The sequence below is a fragment of the Alligator sinensis genome, unplaced genomic scaffold (assembly GCF_000455745.1).
Source record: "Alligator sinensis unplaced genomic scaffold, ASM45574v1 scaffold312_1, whole genome shotgun sequence".
Lineage (NCBI taxonomy): Eukaryota > Metazoa > Chordata > Crocodylia > Alligatoridae > Alligator > Alligator sinensis.
In genome coordinates this window covers 237,461-260,973 of record NW_005842029.1, presented here as the reverse complement: position 1 = coordinate 260,973, position 23,513 = coordinate 237,461, and the positions used below count along the sequence as shown (strand labels likewise).

General features: G+C 43.2%; 1 protein-coding gene across 2 annotated transcripts in view; it reads left to right on the top strand.

Moving 5' to 3' along the window:
- PRPS2 (phosphoribosyl pyrophosphate synthetase 2) overlaps positions 1-13,434 on the top strand; it is a 20,066-nt gene extending 6,632 nt beyond the window's left edge. The window contains exons 2-6 of one of the 2 annotated variants that reach the window (XM_014519315.1): positions 3,082-3,180; positions 4,303-4,427; positions 7,849-8,022; positions 10,552-10,711; positions 11,137-13,434. In XM_014519315.1, coding sequence (XP_014374801.1) covers positions 3,082-3,180; positions 4,303-4,427; positions 7,849-8,022; positions 10,552-10,711; positions 11,137-11,229 — 651 coding nt within the window. In that variant the 3' untranslated portion in view covers positions 11,230-13,434. Of the gene's footprint in view, positions 1-3,050; positions 3,181-4,302; positions 4,428-7,848; positions 8,023-10,551; positions 10,712-11,136 lie in introns of both variants that reach the window. The other variant, XM_025202524.1, reaches the window with a different exon arrangement.
- The last annotated feature ends 10,079 nt before the right edge of the window (positions 13,435-23,513 follow it).

Genomic DNA, 23,513 nt, shown 5'->3' with positions numbered 1-23,513 from the left:
GATGAGTGACTTCCATCAATTACTACCCTCTGGGTCCGACCCCGGAGCCAGTTTTCCAGCCAGTGGATCGTGGAGGACCCAAGGCGACAGTTGACCAGTTTCTCCAAGAGGTGATTATGGGAAACCAGGTCAAAGGCTTTTTTGAAGTCAAGATATATGACATCAATCTCTTCTCCCTTGTCCAGGTGATAGGTCACCTGGTTGTAGAAGGAAATGAGATTGGTCAAGCAAGACCTACCCACAACAAACCCGTGCTGGCTATCCCTTAAGATGTTGGTGTTGGCCAGTCCATTAAGGATGGCCTCTTTAATAAACTTTTCTAAGATCTTCCCCGGGATAGACCCAGGGAAGACACTATGTGGTGTCTTGTAGGAGACCCCAAGAGAAAATAAATAATACAGGAAACTTTGCCTCAGCTATTGAACCAATGTCCGGTCATAGTGTTGACTTGCCTTAAGGGTTCATCTTAATGGACGTGAAAAGATTTGCTGACTACTGCTGCACTTTCTTCCATATCAGTTATGTTCTACAATATGTATCTGCATATATTGACTATATAAATGGGGTGAAGGGGTGTGCGCACTCATGCACTAGGTTGTTCTGACTTTGAATACAGAGTTTGTAAATTTGTTTGGAATCTGTTTTAGTTGAATGGCACCTAATAATAGTTAATAACCGTAATTCCCAACAGCCTTCAAACAGCTATCACATGCTTATACCTTATGGTCAGACTGAGAAACTTTGTGCTTTCCTGTGCATTTTCCAGGGTCAGCTTGAAAATGTTCTTCGTATCACTTCCTGTTTGTTCAGTACAAATGTTTTATTGATCTGAACAGATGATGACCGGATTTACCTGACTAATTCCAAAAAGTTGCCAGTAGAAAGCTTTGTAGTGTCTTACTTTAGACAACATTATTTTAGAAGCTTTCCTGCCTTTTGAATTTCTGATGCTAAATTTTCAGATACTGCTGCCTTATAAAGCAAGTGGCTTATTAATGCCATGAATTCTATAGTACAGGCTGGGGAAGAGGAGACATCACTAGTGAAAGGGAAATCCCCCTTTCAGGCTCCTAACCATAAAACAAATAGCTGAGGTACTTGTGGAAAGTGGAAGAAGTGGAAATGGCATTTAGGGGACTGAGAGATGACATGAAGGCTGAAATCAAATCGTGTCAGCAGGGAACAAAACTTGTATTGAAACCTTTTGTTGTTTCCAAAACGTCTTAAAGCTGACCTGAAAAATGTCTGGTCTGAGCAGTCAAACCAAGTTGACTAGGTGACCAGAAATATGGATTATCATGGCCCAAAAGGTTTATAATAAAACAAGGAAGATCCAAAAAGCTTTAGCCAACTTGTATCTTACTAAGAGATGAATTGCTTCAGTGACTTATGATGCTGTAAGATCACCTACTTTAGAGGGGTTGCAGACCACTCTGGAAGCCTGATGCCTGAATGTGGAGTTAATGCCTGACTGCCAGCTAGAGAACTAGGTGGAAATATAGTAGTTTTAACTTGATTAATACAAAGGGCAGAAGATGAAGAAGATTTTTATAAGTTCATTTTGGTGGGGTGGTTTTTATGATCATGGTAGACTGCCTCTGAAAGAATTATGAAGCTCTTGCTTTGCGCTGTGGAACCACCTAAGTGCTATTGATCCAAAGTAATTTGGGCAGGTCAGGGTTAGAACCATAGAAATCCCACTTGAACCAATGAAGGGTATGGGACTTGTGGCATAACCAAGTACCAATAGGGACACAATTATACATTGGTAGTGACATACCTTGACTTAATTTTGCACACTAAAATTGGTAGGTGAGCAGAGGTGCTTTGGAGCTGGAGGAATTTTTACAGGGACTTAATAACCTCTTTGCAGTAACTTGGCAGATGAGAATGTAGCTGCTAGCAAATAACTGAAGGTGATTTGCCAGTAGTATAACACAGGCTAATTTTTCTCATTTATATGGGGGGAAAAATGGAAATTGCTTTAGGAATTTTCATCTAAGGTTAAAGTATTCTAAAGTTCCTGAACTGCCTAGTGCACTGTGTCTCAATGATGATGCTGTAAGATCGTTTTACAGTGGCATGTAGTATTAGCACTTCTAGGTGTGAAATCCTCATTCCTTTTTAAAATCTCTGGATTTATCTTGTGAATCCATAGTGTCCAAAACATTCTGACCTCTTATGGTCTTCCTGAGTTCTTTGCAACAGATGTATTGTGCTCTTTTTTTTTTTTTTTTCCCCCCCCACAGTTACAAAACAAATGAAAGCTAAGAGCTGGCATTAATGCTGTCTCCACTGGATCTAGGGTTAGTCCCATGCTCTGGATTCTGTGGAGTTTTGGTTTGGGCGCTGCTGGTCTGTTCAAAACAAATCCATTCCAATTCCCAGTTTTCCACCAGATGGAGCTGTTGCATGCATACCTATCAGTTCTCTTCTTTGTGTGAGCAAGAACATTCTCTTCTGGAGTGTGAGCAAAAAATTTCTACTAATTTTGATATCCCATAGTCCTTTTAATAGCAGAATCCACTCTGCTTTATTTTTTGTATTTGGAGACCCTTTTAAGGACTAAGTTCAGTGCATGTGAATTGTGGTGTCAGGAAATTGGTGTTGCCCATCTCTGAGAATGAGCTGAAATCTTAAGTGATGACTTTCCTCCCCCTTTTTATTCCTGTTTCACTACTTACAAAGAGTTTTCTGAGGTAATAAGCAGATCAGAACAGTGCGATCCAGATAAACTAACCTACAAAAAAAAAAAGGATAAATTTATTAGCAAGACTCTCCACTGAAAGTCTAATTTAGTAAGACTGTTTAGCATAGAGTTCTCTGAAATAGATGTGTTAAAGGGCCTTCACTTTAGTTTTTCTTCTCTTCCTCCTAGTTTTGTCACTATATATCCCGTTGTCTCATTCAGTAACTTTACATAGTAGTACTTTCTTATTTTGCACTGAGATTAACAAGTGATAACAGGTTGGGATATTGCAGAAAATGTAAAGGAAAAATCTTTGTGTATCAAATCTAAGCTTTAGTCTACTTTTATCACCTTTTTACAGCTCTCTTAATGCATGTTGGCTTGTTTCTCAGAGTCGTGCTCCAATCTCAGCAAAACTTGTTGCCAATATGCTGTCAGTTGCTGGGGCTGACCACATCATCACCATGGACTTGCATGCTTCTCAAATACAGGTAATTACAGGTTCTTGTTGTTCGTGGCTAGGAATTTCACTGAGTTTGAGACGGGTTAATTCTTTCTTCATAGACTGCATTAGTCTTGTTTCTTTTCACAGCAGAGAGCACCTTTTTGAAAACATAATTCTGATACTTGAAGATGTTGGTGGGAGGGAGTTGTGGAAGGACATTATACCAACGTTAAAATATGAATTTCTGCTGCAAAATGCAATGGAGAAATTGCAGATCAACAAGTCACAGCTACTCTCTTCTTGATAGAGTAACCCTGATCTAGGTAGTATATTTGCAATCATCGGCACTTTCAGTTCAGAGTGAGGCTTTTCAGTAGGTTTTTGGAGCAACTTTAAAGTGTACCAGAGACCCCAGTAGACAGTATCTAGTGCAATATTTTTTCAGTATTTTTGCTAATAAAATAATTCTTTCAGTTCTTGCACATTAATCAAGAAGCGGAGATTTGGCTTGTTGAAACAGTAAAGTATAAACTTAAAAATTACATTCTTAACTTTTTGTTTTGTTTTGTTTTATTGAAAGAAGTCTTAATATGTAGCCTCAGATGTGTGGAGTAGGTGTTGGCTACATGTACTGCTTTAAGTGGGGTTCAGAATCTTTTTTTCTTGTACTCCAGCACATTTTTTCCAGTGGTGGAAGACAATGAGGTCCAGAAGCTATTCTTTAAAAAATCTTAATTTTTTAATGGATATTAATTTGTAGGTTAATCTTCTTTCTGTATTCTTACATTTCTTTCTCCCCTGCTCCCCATCCCCTCCCCACCAATAAAAAAAACCCCAAAAGCCCTGCTACTCCCTGGCTTTATAGTAGGAAGTCACCTGTGATCTTTACTCTTCCTTATCTTGCTTATAGATGGGATTTTTAGAAAGTGCGAACTATTGACTTTAGTGTTGGCCTAATTGTGCTCCCACCAAAGCTTTCTATTCCATTAAAAGCAGAATTAGACCAGGGTGGAGCACACTTTGAAAATTTACCTTAGGTGTTTAAAACCGGTGATGACTTCAAAATTTTCCCTTGTGTATGAGTGTTTGTTTTTTTTAAGTTGCCAGCAAGGAATAATGGAGAATTAATATACACTGATAAAAGCTATTTTTCTGTTTTGGGCTCTAGGGTTTCTTTGATATTCCGGTGGATAACCTATATGCAGAACCTGCAGTGTTGCAGTGGATTAAAGAGAACATTTTGGAATGGAGAAACTGTATCATAGTTTCACCTGATGCAGGTGGAGCAAAAAGGTAGTATGCAAGCAGTCAGTTTCCACTGAGTTCAACTACCAATATATATGACTTTTTGTGGTTTTGCTGTAAGTGGTATGAAGCATAGGTTGCAAATGCTGATGGCTTCCAATTCTGTTGTAATGGGACACTTGTTCTTCCAATGCTGCTTGCCTTTAGTAATAAATAAGAACTTTCTTCACTCTAAGGAAAATCTTTCTTTCTTGTTCCCTGGTTATGACCTTATTAGCAGAGTCTCTTTACAGGAGGGAAGAGGTTTTTCCGGCTGCTTGCTTCCTTAGCCCAGGTGTTGAACTTCCTGCTTAGCTCTGGAGCTGCCTAGGCTTCCATTCTCTTTTAAAGCATTTGGCTTGCCCTCACTTACCTGCTGGAGTTTAGGTAAGAGCTTACTTGAGTCATCTTTTTGTTGTAGAGTGGTTGTATTCCTTCTGGGAATCACTCAAGTTGTGTGCTATGCATCTCAGAACATCAGTTTGAAAACATGAAATGAGTTTTTTTGCTTTATGTGGTATTGGGAGGATGTAGAAGTGCCAGACTTGCACTATTACTTCACTCCTTAGCATCTCTCATCGAGCATGTTGCCTTTTACCTAGTTCTGATGGTCAGATTGATGCCAGAGTACAGAATAGTATATAAAATGTGTGCCATATCAGGTGGAACACTTCTCAGGCAAAAATGATTAGTGATGCAGCTCTTGAAATTGAAAGAAGACGTAGACCTCCACCTCCTCCTAGCTTTCTATCAGTGGAGAAGGGATGGCAGGAGGTATTAGGCTTGCTGGTCCTTTCACTACTAGTGGTCAACTGCCCTAAAGTGACAAAACATGGTGCTCTAGACAGAATCATGAGTGGTGTTACTGCAACAACTTTCCCCCACCACACACACAGAGGGCAATTGGGCTGGCTAGGAGTTGGTTGGAAGGCCTGAGTTCTTCCGGAGGAAGCTAATTCTGTGTGCGCATCAATTCCTATGGTCTCAAAAATGCTTTTTATGAAACTTTAGAAATGCACATCTCTTTCTGTCAAACTTACTTTTCTTGGTTTCTTTTACAGACTTGATTCCCAAGGAACATTTGCTTGTATGTAATGATTCATATTTTCATCTTCTCTGCCAACCAAATTTGGGGGGGAAATATCCTAATGATGTAAAGAAACTGGCAGATGTTTACTTGCATTACCCTGTTTGGGGTACAGCATTTCTTTCCTGAACTCTTTAATAGAAGGTCCACTGAACTAACACTAGGAGCAATAGAAGTGACTGAAAAGTAAACAGAATGTTTTGATTTTAAACGTTCATGTTTTCTGCGTAAGTGGAGATAGGTAGTTAGCTGTGTTCATCTGAAGTCGGACAGAAGACAAGATCAAGATCTATCTTTTTATAGGCTACCTGAATCAGATGCATAAGCTTTTATGCTCAAGAGCACACTTCATTATTAGGTGCTGCCTTCTGCCTGTTTCCTTCATAGATCTGGAAGTATTACAGCAATAGAAACAATTTCATGTATGATCTCCAAAGTTTGGGAAATCTGGATTCTGGCTGCTTCACTTCTTCTTTACTCATTTTCCTATTGGCTGCTTACCCTATAAAAGGAATCTTATCAGTGCAGTAAGGCATAAAACTCCTCTTGATACTTAATGCGTCTGAGTAAACAGGTGTACGTATTGTGGAAAACAGCACTGTGACAAAATGTCAAACCACTAACCTCTTCTAATCGCCTCTTTCTGATTTTTTTTTTAAAAAAAAAGGTCACTTTTTAGATTTAGTTTCTGTAGGAATTTTTTAAAGTTGAATATAATAATGGTTCACCATTGTTTTGGGTGGTGTATGAATAGTTTGTACTTGGAAGATCGTCTTCTATCTGCTGACTTTATCAGTCTATGAGTTTTTTTTATTTTTAGATGCTTTGGGAAGACTTGAGAGAGTAATTTTTAATGGAAGGTACAGCACAGAAAAACAATTCAAACGTATTACTCTAATAGGAACATATTGTGCAGCGATTGGAATTTTAAAGTTGTTTGTATAATTTTTTTTTTAGTGGAGCTCAGACTGGCCAAAAAGGTCACTCTGTGAGTGTTTAGGAAATCTTTACTAATCAATACTGACTTGTTAGTTATTTTTCAAGTGCTAAGCAGTAGAAAGGTCAAACTAGAGTAAATAAAGACCTGACTGCTGTGCCAATTTATAGGTAACGATACTGCTGGATTTTGTTTTTTAAATCCGTGGTGTCTGTAATTTTCAGCTGAATGAGACCTTTAAATTCTTTTTGTATCTGCAGAATTGAGGCTACTTCTGTAGGAACTATCTAGTATTCTTAAATACTTAAGTGGTGATACAAGACTATGAATACCTGGATTGTTCACGTGTATATTGCTTGACATTGCATGTGACAATCTCAGTCCTAAACTCTAATTCGCATGCATCTCATCTAAAGTGCAACATCTGTCTTCAAAATTGGATGTCTTTAACCAGTCAAATTTGGTAATACCCATAAGTAATTCAAATGGTAAAAAAAAAAAGCTAAACAGTAGCTAAAATATTAAATGTTTGCCTTTCCTAACCAAACTCCTTGTAGTTCTTTTCTTCCAAATTCAATATCCTTCTTAGTCCCTATCCCTTGCCCACCAGCAGTCCTGAAGGAAAAAAACGTTTCCTTGAAAACAGAAGATGCGATGGTATCTGAACTCCCAGAGAGCAGCCTTTTCTTCTCATAGAAGCAGTTTGAGAAGAGTTCAAGCAGCATACCTGTCATCTTTTCATATCTGCATGGAGGGTGGGGGGGGGGACTACAATATGACAAAGGCCAAAATCTGTTTGTAACAGTGGTCTGTAAGCAGCTTTTGTTTGATTCATAAAGGAGTTCCTTTGCCTTTTAATGATACTTTTTATAGCCCAAGTTTATTTAATCTGCTTTTATAATGTAACTATAAGTAGACACAACTTCAGAAGTTCAGTTGCATTGCAGTTTGCATTGTGTCTGGGACACTGGAGGGAGTAGTAAGTAGTAATTAACCTATATTTTTCCCAGTAAAAAGTGTATCATGTAGGGTCTTTTCCTGGCAAAGTAACAAAAGCATGCTCTTTCAGTCATCTGAAAAAGAATAATGGATTACAAATACTGCTAACTACTCCAATTCTGGCTAAATTCTTGCTGGCCTTATCGAATGTGTTCATTTGGATGAAGGCCTTTTTTGTAAGCAAGTAGTTTAGTGCCAAAAAACTAACTCAACCCTCAAAAATGTGTAGAATGAATTTTCAGTGTTTAAGATGCTGTGTCTAGAAGACTCATTGATTAGCGGAGGACCAGCTTTGTTACTAATCACTTCTGTACTTCTAGCATTTGCAAATGACTGTTGCTCTTAAATATAATGATTGCTACAATGCATGTTTTACAAGTATATGTTTTGATTCTTTCTTCAAACAGGGTTACGTCAATAGCTGACAGATTGAATGTGGAATTTGCTCTTATTCACAAGGAAAGAAAGAAAGCTAATGAAGTGGACAGAATGGTCTTGGTTGGTGATGTGAAAGATAGGGTAGCTATTCTTGTTGATGACATGGCTGACACGTGTGGCACAATTTGTCATGCAGTAGACAAGTAAGTATAAACTGGCCCTAGTCCCCACCATATAGGGATGAGTATATTGTAAGCAAACCTAACTGGATCATGCATGCTTCCAAGTCAGCTTAGTCTAGGTAGTGCAGTCAGTGTCTAACTCCAGATAAGTAAGGCATAATTGTAGGGTCTGACTGCTTCACTAATGCCCTTCTTTAGGCTGCTACTCACAGCCCAAAATGAGGAGGTAGAACTTTCCAAGTTCTACCTACCACCTTCTGCCCTTTTACTTGTTTAAAATCACAGTCCCAGAGTTGTAGCTAGACTGTGAGCACCTTGGCTTCTAGTGTAGAGATGCTACAGCAGAGAAGCAAGGAATACAGGCTTTAGCAAAGGTAAGTTTTGCTAAAAGTAACTCCTGTAGCTCTCAAGAGGTAAGACTCTGAAAGGTAACAAATACACGCCTTCCAGTCTTATAATTTTTTTTTATTGAATCCAACATTTCACCAGAGCTTTAGGCTAGGCATAATCCATTCTGCATGTGCTGCTTGCCTGTGGGGATGAAAAACTGAATACAGCTGAACCAGCACTTCAGTAAGCTGGTCTTTCTGCTGTATGTTCAGTGACAAAAAGGCTCTATCACGCCAGTTATATTTTGACACGTACATACTTCCAGGATAGTAGTTGGAGTTATTGGGACTACTTTTTGCATACATTTAAGTGTTTATGGAATAGGGGCTTCAGACTAAGCTCTTTAGAATAGGACCATCTCTTGCTATATTTGTACTACATCTTGGAACACCCTATTTGAAAGTATGATCTGCTGCTATTACAGTACAAATAAAAACAAGCATAGGTTGAAAAACATTTTTAGTAAGCATTCTTGGCGTACAACAGAAAATACTAAAAACCTGTTTCTCTGCTACCTTATGGCAAATCTTAGTTTCTCTTTGGGTCTCCATCTTGTAATCTATCTGAGCTAGAAAATTGCTGGCATTTCAGGGCCATCTCCTCCTTGGGCTTCCTCTTCTCTCTCCTTTTTTTTCCTATTCCAGTTTTTGTAGCAATCCTTGTATAAAACATCAGTTTCCCATACCTGGAACTAAGAAAGCAAAGGGATGTTAGTCAAAACCTGTAACCTTTCCTGCTTGTCTGGAGTTGTTTGTGTTCTGCCTTATTTTCATTTTCCATGCTTCCTTCACTTTCTTTTTAGTGTCAACAGTACACTAAAATCATGTACACTACATATCATGCCTCATCTTAGTTACCTAGGCTTTTCAGTGCAAGACCATTTTTGGGAGGGAAGGAATCAGAGGTCCATGGCCATCTCACTCTTGTCACGTAATCGCTCATGCAAGTTGTGGTGGTTTTGAGTATAGCCTTTCTAGGTAGTAGCAGTAAAGCTACTGCACTATGGCAACTCAGTCTTTCCACCATTCTGATGTTGAATTATAAGAAGCTTTTATTGCTCAGGAAGCAACTTCAGCAGGGAGTTGCTGCTAGAATTGACCCTTCTATTGAAGGGTGTTATAAAACTTCAGTTTAATGCTTCTTTTGCGTCCTGGGCTCACATTACTCAGTGTCCAGATATAGGAGGAACAAAGCACAAGTTACAACAACTTATGAATGTTATGGAGCACCTGCATGAAGAAAATCCTGTAGCATGCAAATAACATTGCTTTTTTTTTTTTTTCCTTTTATTGATAGCTGCTTACAGTAAAATACTCCACTTGTCTGACTATCTCTTCCTCTCCCTCCTTAACCATATATAATGCTTCTAGCTTCTTGCTTTCCTTGTGTTCCTTACAAACATAATTGTTTGACTTACAAATGAAAATAAATACTTGGCCTGTTTCCCATTGGGGCTAAAGGTATTCACAAATTCCCTGTGTTGTTTGTTTGATTCTGTATATCATCTACTTTAGGGCTTTTCAGCTTCTAAGAGGCTAGGGACAGAAACCCTCACAGGCCTCACCAGCGGGGGCTGCACATACCCAGGCCTCAGCAGGGTGAGCCACAGGTCTCCTGGACTATGTGCCATGGGGATGCCCCACCACTGCGCTTCGCACTTGCACCCCCTCCCACTGCTGCATCTCATGCCTGCACAGTACCAGACTCACCCTCAGCCTGCACCACACTGCAGTGTCTTGCCCCCTGAGGTGGGTGCAGGCAGCAGAAGCCAGAGGCACAAAGGGGAGCCTAAAGACTCCAGCTACTGTTGCAGCCAGAGCAATGTGGGGAATGGGTAGAACCCTGGGGCCTCAACTTAATCCTTCACTGCCTGCATAGCACCCACAGGCAACCAGTTGGATGTCCTCGGTCTACTTGCTGAAAGCTCAAACTTAGAATTTAGTCTTTGAGGCTAGTATTACTTGCCATTATTCATTTGCCAGGAGCTGTTCTGATCTCTGCTAAATCTTTACAAAGGTTAACCTCTTTCTCTCTCTCGTGTGAAGGAATGTGTCAGTTAGTTTTTAAATAGTATTTCTTTGGAAGTGGCAAAGCCAGGTGGCCTTATTTAAAATCTGTATATTTAAATGCATAGTAACTGGTTTTCCTCCTGTTCTATAGGTTGTTATCTGCTGGAGCAACCAAAGTTTATGCTATTCTCACTCATGGAATCTTCTCTGGTCCTGCTATTTCTCGAATTAATAATGCTGGATTTGAGGCTGTTGTAGTAACTAACACAATCCCACAAGAAGAGAAAATGAAACACTGCCCCAAGATTCAGGTATTGCCAGGGCAGTGAAGGAGGTGCGGGGTGGGTCTTCTGTGCCTTCCCTGTGGGCCCAGAGTCCTCCAGCCCTGTATTCCTCTTGCTGTATACCAGCCCAGCTGCAGACAGACAGGGAGCTGCACTTCTTGGTGCCAAGTGCTGTAGTCTGGATGAGGGAGAGCGGTGTGAATATCTACGCATTTGTGCTTTATCCTGGGAGAAAAGCAACTCTCCTAGGAGAAACTGAATGTCTGTACAAAGCCTTAAATAAACCCCTTACAGGCTTGTTACTCACTTTATCTATCTGTACATTAGAAAATAGTTGCCAAAGTTTCGGCATAATTGGCTCACGTTTGTAGAATATTCCTTGTTCCTCAGGAGAGACTCTAATGGCTGCTGGTCTTAGCAATAATAAACTTGTGTATTTTATTCGGTTTTAGGTTATTGACATTTCCATGATCCTGGCCGAAGCAATCCGAAGAACACACAATGGTGAATCAGTCTCCTACCTGTTCAGCCATGTTCCATTGTAACTGCAAGAGATTATAGTGTGCCTTTGCATAGGCTGCATCAAACAGCACTGTCGTTATTATAAATACTACAACTTGATAATGAACACCTTTTAAAAAGCTTCAGAGCTTGCATACTTAGTGATCCTTTTGTTTTCTGATTAATCTTTATTTGTTGAAAATGGATGACAGCTCCATCTTGGAAAAACCTTTTATGAATTCCCTTAAAGGCTTTAGGGGTTTGACCTGTGACTTATTCTTACAGGTAGCTTGTATTTCTTTGTCTGACTACAGCAAGAGGAGTAAAACATTTCAAAACTTAGGGCTACCTCTGGAAATCCCTCAAATCTATCTTTAAGATATTGCACATTGGTTTATATTTAATAAAAACTTGGATGGACAAAGAGGTGGTTCTCTGGCTGTGTGAGATTTAAATCTTGTTTAAGGTTGTTAGCTACATATCTTTTTGCCTCCCTAGTGGAGAGAGTTCAAAGCATTTTCCCTGAAGTTAAATAAAATTCTGGAGCTTGATGACTATCTCCTTCACATACCTCATGGTTAAACTTGTTGAGCAAGTCTTATTTTTATAGGGTTGGTATGGCCATGGCTTTGTGATTACTTGCTCATGCTGTCACTGCTAAAATGTTACTTCAGATGTCTGTTAAAACTGGGACCAGATTCACCACACATCTACCTGTGAAACTAGAATATCTGCATTCTAAACTAAAACTAAACTAGTACATTGTATTAAAAGATACAAGGTACATTTTGCCACATTTAATTTTGTCTATTAATTAAACTTTCAAAGAAGCTACTGATGCCTAACTTCATTGCTCTTCTGTTTTTAATAACCGTGAATATCACTTACCAAAATTATAAATTTCCATAACAAATTTAATCAACTCTAGGTATCTTCATATTATTCAGTGCATTGTATTTTACAGCATATGAAATTCAAACAGTATAATCTTGCTTTTTGTGGTCATCTAGGTGGTTTGTGATGGTTAGTGAGCCTTTTTGTCTTTGAGTGCAAAGACATTCCATAGTTTAATGACAGTTTTCCTGTTTTTTTTTAAGATGGAGGAGTAGTCCAGATAGCAAATGCAGATGTATCTCTATTTATAAAAAGCCTATAAGGTGTGATCCCTGCCTGCATTTGTCTGACACCATAATGTACATGCATTCAACTTGAGTAGGCTTCCCTACTTTTATGGGGAAGGTAGTAGAGCATGACCTTTTTATATTCTGTGAGATCACTTATTGGTTTGCTGCCACCATTGGTTTGGTTGGCTCTCGAGTCTCAAGTGCCCTATAAATAGGGAGTCAAAGCCATTTTGAAAGCAATTTAACAGTTGAAATGCTGGGACTCTTTGGTTTTTTTCTTATAGTTCATTATTAGATACAGCTGTCATCAGTAATTAAGGTTTTAAAATCTTGTCTACTGAAGTCTAGAACTTAGTGTTCTGAAGAGCCTTACAGGTCTAAAAGGAGAGTGTGCTGAGCCACAGGCATCACATGTTCATTTACTTGGATCATGCCAGATATTGAAATAGAAGTATAATTTTAAAAAGTCTCTTGTGGCTGTGGATACCACAAGATTTCAACCAGTTCTTTGCTAGAACTGCTCTACTAGGTCACAATGCACTTAGAATATTAGACTAATATTGATATTTACCATTTCAGTTTCCTCCTAATAATTCTCAGACTATTACATCTAGGTATTCTTTTCAGTACTATGCTAGCTGTCGTACGTTTTGTTCAGTATTAAAAAAGTTCCATTGTACTCCTTACAGAAAGTAGAGGAATGGTGGTGGTAAGAAGCCTATCTGCGTCACTCATCCAAAGCAAAAATTCAATTCTGGAGTTTCCTCCTATTTAATTTCTTATTCTGGTTTTATTTTTAAATCTCTGTAGCACAACAGGATAACTCTACATTGCCTACTGGCTGCGGAAAAGTTTTTTTTTTATCTAACCCCTTGTCTTAAGGTTGTATTTCCTAAAATGCTATTCTGCAGTGAAGTCTCTACTGCAAAACTATGGTTGTATAGTCTTGATCATACCAAAGTTTGGTTGACTGAAAACTTCAAAAGTTTTATCATACCTCTCCTTTCATTGGTTTGTTTAGTATTCTAAAAAGCATCTGTTGGTGTTTTGAAGATCAGGTCTCTGTTACAAATGAAATGTTGAATGGGTTGCCTTTTATTGTGCTCAATAAAATTTTTAATTGTGCTTTCCGGCTGGTTTTTTTTTTTTTTTTTTGAATTTTTTAAAATTCTTTTGGTAACCCAAAGTTTATGGAGATAATTTTCTTGAAGGAAAGTAGGGAGGGAAATATGGAACTTGGTATGCAATAAGCCTGCCTCAGTTCTCCTGAATAATGGTAGGAGATGTTAATCACAGTACACTGAACAGACCTTCAGAATAGAGCCATACTTCTCCCTGTTTTATCTGATCTACAAAAAATAAATGAATAAAATTGACAAACTTTAAATTTTATTATTGGACATCCGATTTAACACATCACACAAATGGTCAGGCCAGATTTCTCAGGTTATTAATGTTAACAAGTAATTTTTTTTTTTTTTTTTTGCATTTCGGGCACTTTAAGCAATGGCTTGAAACACTGTAGGACTGAGGTTACACAGCCAGACCAAATGTCTTTCAGATGTCCATAGGAATACTCAATTAGCTTTGCTGAAGTGTTTGTATGCCTCTTAGTAGGATGTGTTCTCCTCTCTCTCTTTTCTTTATATATAAAAAAATAAATAAATAAATAAAGTGAATGTTCCCCAGACAGTGATAACCAGGGATCTGAGTTTTCCATTCACAACCAGGGGGGAAAACATAGTAAAATGTGGATTTTTCTCATTTTAAGGAGAAAAACACAGGTTTTCCCTTGCAGACTGGCAGAGTTCTGGCCTGCAAGGAGCTGGGGGAACAGGAATTGGGCAGGGGGCACCAAGGACATGTGTGCATTCTCACATGCACATGGCAGCCAGGCAGTGTGAGATTAGCTCCCCACAGGTAAGTCTCCCTGCAGGTTGAAATTGAAGCCCCCATAGTGAGGGAGGAAGGGAGCTAGACAGGGCTGGGGCTGCTGTCCAGTCAGGGTGGTGCTTGGGGCCTGGGAGGAGTGGCCCCAGGGCCTGGGTGGGGAGTGGGACAGAGCCATAGGGAGTGAATGTGGGGACTGGCTCCCTGCTGCTGTACACACATGGGGTTGAGGGCATGGTGGGCACCCCCCCTCCCCAGACTTGTTCCCTGACCTGGTACACATGGAGGATGGTGGCTGTGTGCTCAGGACTCCCTACCCTGCTGCCCTCACCCCAGGGACCTCCATGGTCCAGCAGGAAAAACCCGATGTGGCAGGGCAGAAGGGGGCAGGGAGGCTTGATGCTGCCATTGCAAGCCTCATGCCATGGTGAGACACCACTTGCCCACCTGGCAGCAGCAGGAGTGGCAGTGTAAAGTCTCGTGCTGCTGCCAGACGAGCAAGGGGCATCTCGCTATGGTGGCTTGGGACTCGCAGTGGTGGCACTGAGCCTCTCCACCTCACTGCCGTGCTGTGCTGTCTCGTTCACTGGGCTGTGAAGGTCCCCTGGGGGGAGGGCAGCAGGGTAGAGAGACCCAAACCTGTAGTAGCCAGCCTGTATCTGTCTCCACCCCATGGGCTCCACTCCAGCCATGGGCAGCATTTGGGGGGAAGCTGGGCTCCATGCTTCAATGTGCTGCTGCAGCAGCTGCCACTTCCCATGAGTGGTAGCCAGGGCTTGGGTGCTTCTGGGAGCTCAGGGCAGTGGACTGAGGTCTCTAGCGCTGACAGCTGGGGCCCCCCTCTGCCAGGGCTGGGAGGGCCCAGGGGGCTATGGTTGGGGACTGAGGGGCACCAGCAGGTCACAAGGACCTGTGAGTTGGGAGTGGCATGGCCAAGGCACCAGCATATCAGGGCTGCTCAGTGGCATAAAGCAGGGAGGCAGAGGACGACAGCTGCACCTGACCCACATCTTGGTGAGCGAAGGAAGCAGGGGGAGCTCTGATTTTTATCATGGGCGGGGGGGGGAACAAACCCAAAATCAAAAGCCAAAGTTTATAGGTATTTTGAATTTATTATTGTGATTGAGGCACTGGTAGGCTTCCAAAATTGCTTTTAAACTGTAACTATATCAATAAAACATTGTGTTCAACTGATACATGTGTGTGTATAATGGTGTTTCATTTTAATCAAGGAAAAACAGATTTTGGAGAGGAATTTAATCAGAGAATTAACAATTTTTAAACCGAGAAAACCAGGATCCCTGGTTATTTAATTTTTAATCATGGATGTTGGGGGCTTAGCAGAGAATTTGTGATTTTATTTTATTTTTTTTTTCCCTGATGATAAAATCACATTCTCTGCTAAACCCCCAAAATCCGTGATTAAAATTTAAAGCCCTCCGCCCCTTCCCCAGCCTTGCTGGTGCCCCTTGTTCCCCCACTTACAGCCCCTACTCCCCCAGTCCTGCTGGAGGCAGCCCCCAGCTGCCAGACATGTGGACCTGGGTCCACAGCCCCCTGCCCCTGCTCTCCCCTGCTGCAGGCTTGGGCGGGGTATCTCCCCACTGCTGTGTGTGCTCCCAGGGGGCAGGGGGGGCCTGTCCCCCCCCCCCCCGATCTGTACCTAGGATAGGCGCAGGCTGCGGGCTCGAGCTCCCATCCTGCTTCCCTCCCCCAGGGCCTCTGGAGCCAGCAGGCGTGACCTAATGCAGCAGGTAACAGCGGAGAACGGGGCCTGCTGTTCCCTGCCGCCCTGTTTTCTTCCCCGATAACCCTGTGGGAGGAGCCGTGCAAAAAATCTCCTTGGCACTTCTCACCCTCAATGCCCTGGCAACATGCCTCCTGCATGTAGGGCTGCAGTGATGGTAGCAGTGTGGGGCTGTGCCCCTCAAAGCAGTGGCAGGCACCGGAGGTGTGTTGCCAGGGTAGCTGCGGAGGGGGGCACAGCTTACACTGGTGAGGAATCCCTGTGGCCCTGCTGACCCCAGCCACTCCAGGTCACACCTGCTGGCTCTGGGTGGGGAGGCCCTGGGGGAGGTGTCATTGGCTTTCCCTCCCTCTGTCTTTTCCCCCCCCCCCCCAACCTTCTCCTGGATCCCTGCACATGAGCAACATTTATAGGCAGAAGTTTGCCTTGGAGTATGCTGATGATGACTTTACTAGTCCTTAGACCTTATCAGTGCTCAGCTGGAGGATCTTGCTTGTGTACTCAGTGGGCATGTCTACATGTGCCTATTAATGTCAGCTGTAAGCTCCAGAGTTTATCACTCTGGAGACTTATTGCTGCCAGCTATGTGTCTACGCGTGTATCTGGGATTGCAACATACTTGAGCTTGGATGCAGCAGCCCTGGCTGTCAGGGAGCCCTGGCTCAACACGCTGTGAAGAGTCTTGCTGGGATATGAGGGTGCTTCAGTGCAGGGCTAGCCAGCAGCTATTTAGTTAGTATAAACTGTAAGCATACTGTCAGCCAGGTGATCAGCAGGGATACGGTTTTCTCTGATTTAAGAAAAAAAAAAATCCCCAATTTCAGGTTTAAAAAAGTAACCCAAAATCTGCTTTCTTTTTGATTACACACAGAAAACAAAAACAAAAAAAAACGTCGCTAATATATAAATATATGTAGTGGTGGCTCATTTTAATCACAGAAAAATGTGGACTTGTTAAACAGGTATTTATGTTACAGAATTAAATCAATTGTTGCCATACAAATAAAGCAGATGGGTTTAAACTATTCACAATTTTGCATTGGCATTTACTTTTTATCTTGCAAAATAAGCAGAGTTAATTTTGTAGTTGAGTTAAAAGTATTTCTACTTTCCTGAAGGGAAGGAAATTGCAGTGGTTGCAAGCCAGGTTCTGCAGTTTGGTCTTTCCCACTGTTTCCTCTTTTGTTTGTTGCCTTTTTCTTTTTCTTTTCTGTTTTTTTTTTTTCTTTTTTTTTTTTTTTTTTTTTAAGTGCCAACAACCAAAACTTTCTGTAACTGTTCTCATCCACTTTTACAGCCCCCAGGCTTCTGTCATGATCTTTAGCTATCACTTCTGCAATTTTCCTATTCCTCAGTTCTTTTTTTGCATCTGTCTGCTTGTGTCTGCTTTACTATGGTTTAATGAATCCCTGTTAAATTATCTGCTAAGCATCACACTCTGAGGGGCATAATATTACTATAGTAAACGTTCTGGATAATACAATAATGACTTGTTTGCAAGTTGCTCCTTAGGTAAAATGTCAATTAGCAAAAGTGGGTCACTTTCACCTTCTGTAATATTTTGATTCTGATAAGTGGAAGGGTCCAAATTGTTAAACTCATTAAATATAATTGATTTAAGAGTTAAAATTAGTGTAATTATTGCTTTCTTGCTGGCACTCCTTCCTGCACAAGGGGGGATAAATAAATGTTAAGGTATTGTCCCAGGAATGAAGGCATAAAGACCTTGTGGGAAGCCTATCTATTGGGATCCTGGTCTCCATCCCTTAGTTGCCTATGGTGTGTGGATGGGCATCCCTTGTGGGTTGGAGCTATTACAGCTATAACAACTGCCAGTCCCTTACATCTGCCAACTGCACTCTGGCTATGGTTGCAACAAGTGAAACAGCAAATTAATGCTTCTGTAATTTGGTCTGTAAGGTTTTTGGTTTGGGGTTTTGGGGTTTTTTGTTTTTTTTTTTCTTGGTTGTTCAGTTTTTGCTTGATTTGATGGGAATATATTTTTCTTTTTTCTATGCCTCCTTTTCTGTGCGAGTGAAGCCACTTCCATCCATCTGGAGTGGAACAAAAATAACTTCACAGTACATAGGAGGACACCTGGAATAATTTTCCCTTATACAATAGGCAAGGATTTAGGTTAGACATTGGGTTACCTCTTAATTTTATGATGATTTCTAAACTTCAGCATGGCACAGCCGAGGATTTAGGGTAAAATCACATGTTGGAGTTAGCAGGTAATAATTCTAAGGATTGTTAACTAATACTAGTGATTAGCAGGGATCCTATGGCTCTGTAGCTATGGTTCTGCAGTAGCAGCGAGGGATGGTGACTGGGGGGCGCTCGCACGCGGAGGCCACTGCCGCTTACCTGTGGAGCCATGCCAGTAGTGACAGTCACTGCATGCAAAACCTCCGTGTGCCGCTGCTGCCACCACAGAGCCATGCCTACGGAGCTGTGGCCGGCTGCAAGGTGGCAGTGGCAGTGTGGTGGTGGCCAGGTGACATGCAGCCACCCTCGCTGCCATCCCACGCTGCATGGTGGCCACGGTAACAGCACTCAGTAGCTGTTACCTCTGGCACAGCTGCACAGGGAAGCGGCAGCGGCCGCCATGTGCGAGCCCCTGCTCTGTCCCCCACATCCACCTCCACCTCCCTCTCTGCTGCTGCAGCACTGTGGCCACGGAGCTGTGCAGCCAGCTGCATGCGACCCTCCCCGGCCAGCCGGCTGGGTGACGTGTGTGGCTCGCACGTGGCGGGCACCACCACACCACGCCCCGCAGCACTTGCCCACAAAGGCCCCCGCAGAGGGGCACCGCTGAATCACCCCCTGGCCGTGCTCCCGACTGCAGTGTGCCACCTGGGGTTGGCAGCACCCCCAAACCCCACTTACCTCTAGGATCCAGGGGAAAGGGCGAGTCTGTCTGAGCCCAGACTTGGCTGACTCAGAGGCTCAGGCCCTGCCTTCCCCCCCCACCCCCCCTTCTTCCCCGTCCCGGTAGGGCTGGGGGTTTCCTGCCGTTTCTGCAATCGGCTCTTGCAGGCTGGAGCAGTGTCAGCCCACAAGAGCTCTTTGCAAAAGCAGAGAATCTGAAGATTTCTCAGCTAAAAGGGGAAATCCGTGTTTTCGCATATAAAAACAGGGAGTCCGTGGTTTTCTCCATTTTTCCATGGGAAATGGAAAACCCGGATCCCTGGTGATTAGTTGCACATTTTTGGTTAATACCCTCTCTTAGACCTGTCACTAAAAGGCTGGCAGGCAGGGACATGGCTAGGGGCTGCAAGTGCTCCATGCCTGCCCTGCTTGCTGGTGCTCTAGCAACAGTATAGGCCAGGGAGGAGGTGAGGGAAGGCACTCTCTCCCCTTCCTCCCACCATATGCCTCCTCTGCTCCCCAATCACCCTACTGCCCCACTTCAGCACTCAGATCCCCCATACCCTGCAACTGGTTCTTCCACCCCTAGATCATTACCACCCCTCAAGTGACTCCTCCACCCCTGGACCACTGTCCTGCCACCCTGATTGCCCAGAGAGCAGCAGAAATAGCAGCAGCAGGGTGTTTCACCCTCCCTGCCTGCTCCTGGGCTCCCTATAGCCTGTGCCACCCCATGCACCCAGATCTAGCTCCCATGGGGCCCTAAGATGCCTGGCAATTCCTTCCCCCCCCCCACTTTCCCTTACTTCCCCTTCAGTTGTAGGGCCTAACAAGGGCTGGATTGCAGCATGCAGGAGTGGTGTGGCTTCAAAGCAGGGAGGGGAAGCCCCCCACCAACACCTTTGCCACTCTCAGGCTGACTGGGGTGGTGTGGTATTAATCTAGGGATGAAGGGGCCAATGGGAGGCAGAGGGGGCAGTTGGGATGGCAGGAGAACAATCGGAGTTGGGGGTGATTTGGGGGTCGGCACCAATGAGGGGGCAGCAGTCTGGCAGTTACTCATCTACCTTCCCCCTCCCCCCTGCCCCCAGGTCCCTTATCTCTTTCACTGCTTTTCCCTCCCTCCCTCCCTTCCCACCCCATCTCTACCCACCTGTTATCCAGCTCCAGATGTCAGTTCAGGGCCATAGTTAGTCCACCTGGGAGCAGTGCCTCCTGGGTTACTGGTGGACTGATTTGGTCATTTATTCTCAGGGGAATAACTCAAACTGGTAGTTTAGGTCAAAGATAATCCTGACTCAAAGTGATGAAACTTTGACACCTGACTCCCCAGCCCAGCCCCTGGCTTCTTTACTTTTCATTCCATCCAGGAAGAGCACACACCATCTGCTGAAACTTCCTTAGCCTGACGAAGGGTTTTTGAACCCGAAAGCTTGCTTAATAATTATTTTCCAACCATTTGGGTTGGTCTAATAAAAGATATCAAATTCACCCAAGGAACCTTGTCTGCCTGACACCTAAAGGACACTTAGCATTAGTTTAAGGAGCCTTAATGCATGTTCATTCAAGTTTTATGTGTTCTTAACATGATCTAATTGTGATGTGTAATCTCACCCTTAGATTTTATCTCTGCATGACAAAATGCCTGGAATTTAATCTATCAGATGGGCTGTGTTGTCTTACTATGACTAAAGCCGTGATACTTAAGTCCTGATGCTCTGGTTTTTCAAAAGTTCTGCATGAATGCATTTGCCTAAGAATTATTCCATTAGTCTGAAGTTTTATACATCTAAGCTCAATTGTTTGTTCTTTCTTTTTAATGGGCAGCATTGCCCGCAGTACAATGTTGTGTTTGTCAGTGCTGGAGCATGAGGAAAACAGGCGAGCAAAAAAACCCATCAAGCTTCATGCTTCATTTACGCAGCTATCACTTTCAGTTTACAGAGAATTGAAACTCAAATACTATGTTTAGAAAACTCGTCAAGTCATTTTCAAAAAAGATGAAAGAAATGTATTAACAAAATATGGTTCTTAAAAGAAAAGGAAAACTACAGAAGTTAGTCATTGATCTCCGATAGAAAATCAGTGAGACAAGTGCCTAGGTGCTACTTCTGCCTTTGAAGAACCTGCCCTAAAACAAAAGTCATGGAGCACAGAGTGCTTGCACCTTCTTATAGACAAACAGGTTCTCTTAAGGGGTGCTCATTATATTTGAAGCCTGACCAAGGGGCCCATTCAAATGAAGGTGATACTCTAGTTGGTGTTAGGCCAATCTCTAAATGAGCATCCATTTCAATAACGTTAGATGCATTATTAAACAGAAAGCCAGGATTCCTGTTAAAAAATAGCAAATTCTGATTTTAAAAAAATCACAAATTCTCTAATTAAAACCCCAAAATCTGTGATTAAATTTGTATGAATTGATGGATGTATTAATTGAACGCAAGGTCTTATTGCTTTAAAATTGTAAATATATCAATTTGGAAGCCTACCAGTGTCTCAATCACTATAATAAAATAAATTCTAAGTACCTGAACATTTTGATACAGTAAAAGCTTTGTTATCTGGCATCCATTGGGAGTGCCGGATAACAAAATATGCCGGTTAACTGAGCGGCCCAAACAGGCGTCTTTGCCTGTTCAGGCTGCTGCTTCTCCTGCCATGTCCGGGGCGTTGCCGTCCCTCCTGCCACATTGCTGCCTCTCCGGCGGGCCCCGAGGGACAGGGAGGGGGGCTCTGCACAGGCTCCTATACCCTGGGCCGTGGTGCAGGCTGCTTTGCCCCAGGCCATGGCGGTTCGGCGAAACCGGTGGTTCCACGGTGGGCACTTCCGGTTTCGCTTTTACCTTACAAACTGGCATGCTAGTTAATTGGGCATGCTGGCTTGTAAGGTGCCAGATAACACAGCTTTTGCTGTAGTTGTTTTTGAGTTTTTTAATCATGGAAAATCAGAACTTCCCTTGCCCCCTTCACTCGCCAGGATGCAGATCCAGTCCCCTCACTCCCAAACCACTGCTCCCTGACCTGCCAGAGGGGGCCCCCAGCTGCCAGGGATACAGGGCCAGGGACCTGGGCCCACAGCTCCCTGGCTGCTGCAGCAGTGCTCAAGCCCTGGCTGCTGCCCATGAGAGGCTGCGACTGCTGCAGCAGAGCAGAGTATGGAGCCCCCTTCCCCCTCCCCCTTGGGTGGCATAGCCAGAGTGAAGCCCGTGGCAGGGGGTGGGTGCAGGCTAACTGTTGTGAGCTCAGGGCTCCCCTCTGTGGCCCAGTGGGTGGGACTTGGCCTGGCAGGGTAGAGCAGGGCTGGGTGGGGATGCAAGTTGCTGCTGCTGGCAGCTCCACACTGCCATGGTAAGGCACCCCCTGCCTGCCTGGCAGCAGCAGGGGGCACAACTCCAAGCTGCTGCTCCCACTGCTGCCAAGCAGGTAGGGGGTCTTGCCAGGGTGGTGCAGGTCCTGCCATGGCAATGAGCTTCCCTGCTCTGCCCTGTTGCACCAAGTCCCACACATTGAACCATGGAGGCCCCAGGGGGAGAGCAGCAGGTCAGGGAGCCTGAGCCTGCATGAGGCAGCCTGCCCCTGCCCAGTGCACAAATCTGGAGGGCACATGACCCCCTGGGAGTGCACAGCAGCAGGGAGGCAGCCCCCTGCCCCACCAACTAGACAAGCTTCCTGTGGCCCTGTCCTACTCCCTTCCCAGGCCCTGTGGCTGTGGATAGCCCCAGGCCCCAAGTCCCATGCACTGCCAAGCTGGGCAGCAGCCCCAGCTTTATCTCTCTCTTCCCCCCCACCAGACTTACCTGTGGGAGCTGCTCTCCAGGCTGCCTAGCAGCCCTGTGCATGTGTGAGTGCACACATACACATACACATGGTGCCCCCTGCCTGACTGTCCTCCTCCTACTCCCCCCAGCTGCTTGCAGGGTTGGAACTCTGTCAGCCTGCAGAGAGCTCTTTGCAAAAATGGAAAACCCAGTTTTCTCTCTTAAAAGGGAAACTCCATGCTTTTATCCATTTTTCCACAGGAAATGGAAAACCCACATCCCTGATTATTAAGCAGATTACTTGTATAGCATCAAGTACCAGATCTGCTTTATGGATGAATTAGACATACACAAAGTCTAATGGACCATAGAATATGTCTATACCTCCTGAGGACTGTTCTTGACAACCATGATGAAGCAGAGTACACCTACTCCATATATGCTATAACCTGGGAGTTTATTAGAGCAGCTCTCACCACACATCAATAAACTCATTCTCAAGAGAGAACTTATCAACAAGTACCTAGCTATGCCAAGCAGGCTACATTGTATCCATTTTCCAGAATGTATATGCCTTGTTTTCTTGTAGGAATCCCTGGTGTAATCCTCAGACTGTGAAAACATGCCCACAGACTATTAAATACTCCAGCTGGACTGACTAAATTGATAACAAAGTAGCTCTGTTTTGTGAAGTATTTTTCTTTCTATAAAAATGTGCTTAAAGTTCCCATGAAACCCAGCAGTGTCTTAAAGCTGCTGAATTATTTAAACTACATGAGAATAAAAACTAACTTCACCCTGTGTGGAAAACGAAATACTAGTTGCTAGTCCATAACAGCTGAAACTATTTTATTGTGTTTTATTTAGAAATGAAGTACAAAGTGTAGGCAACTATCATTCTGGCTTTATAGTTAATTAGTGTCAAGTACTAAATA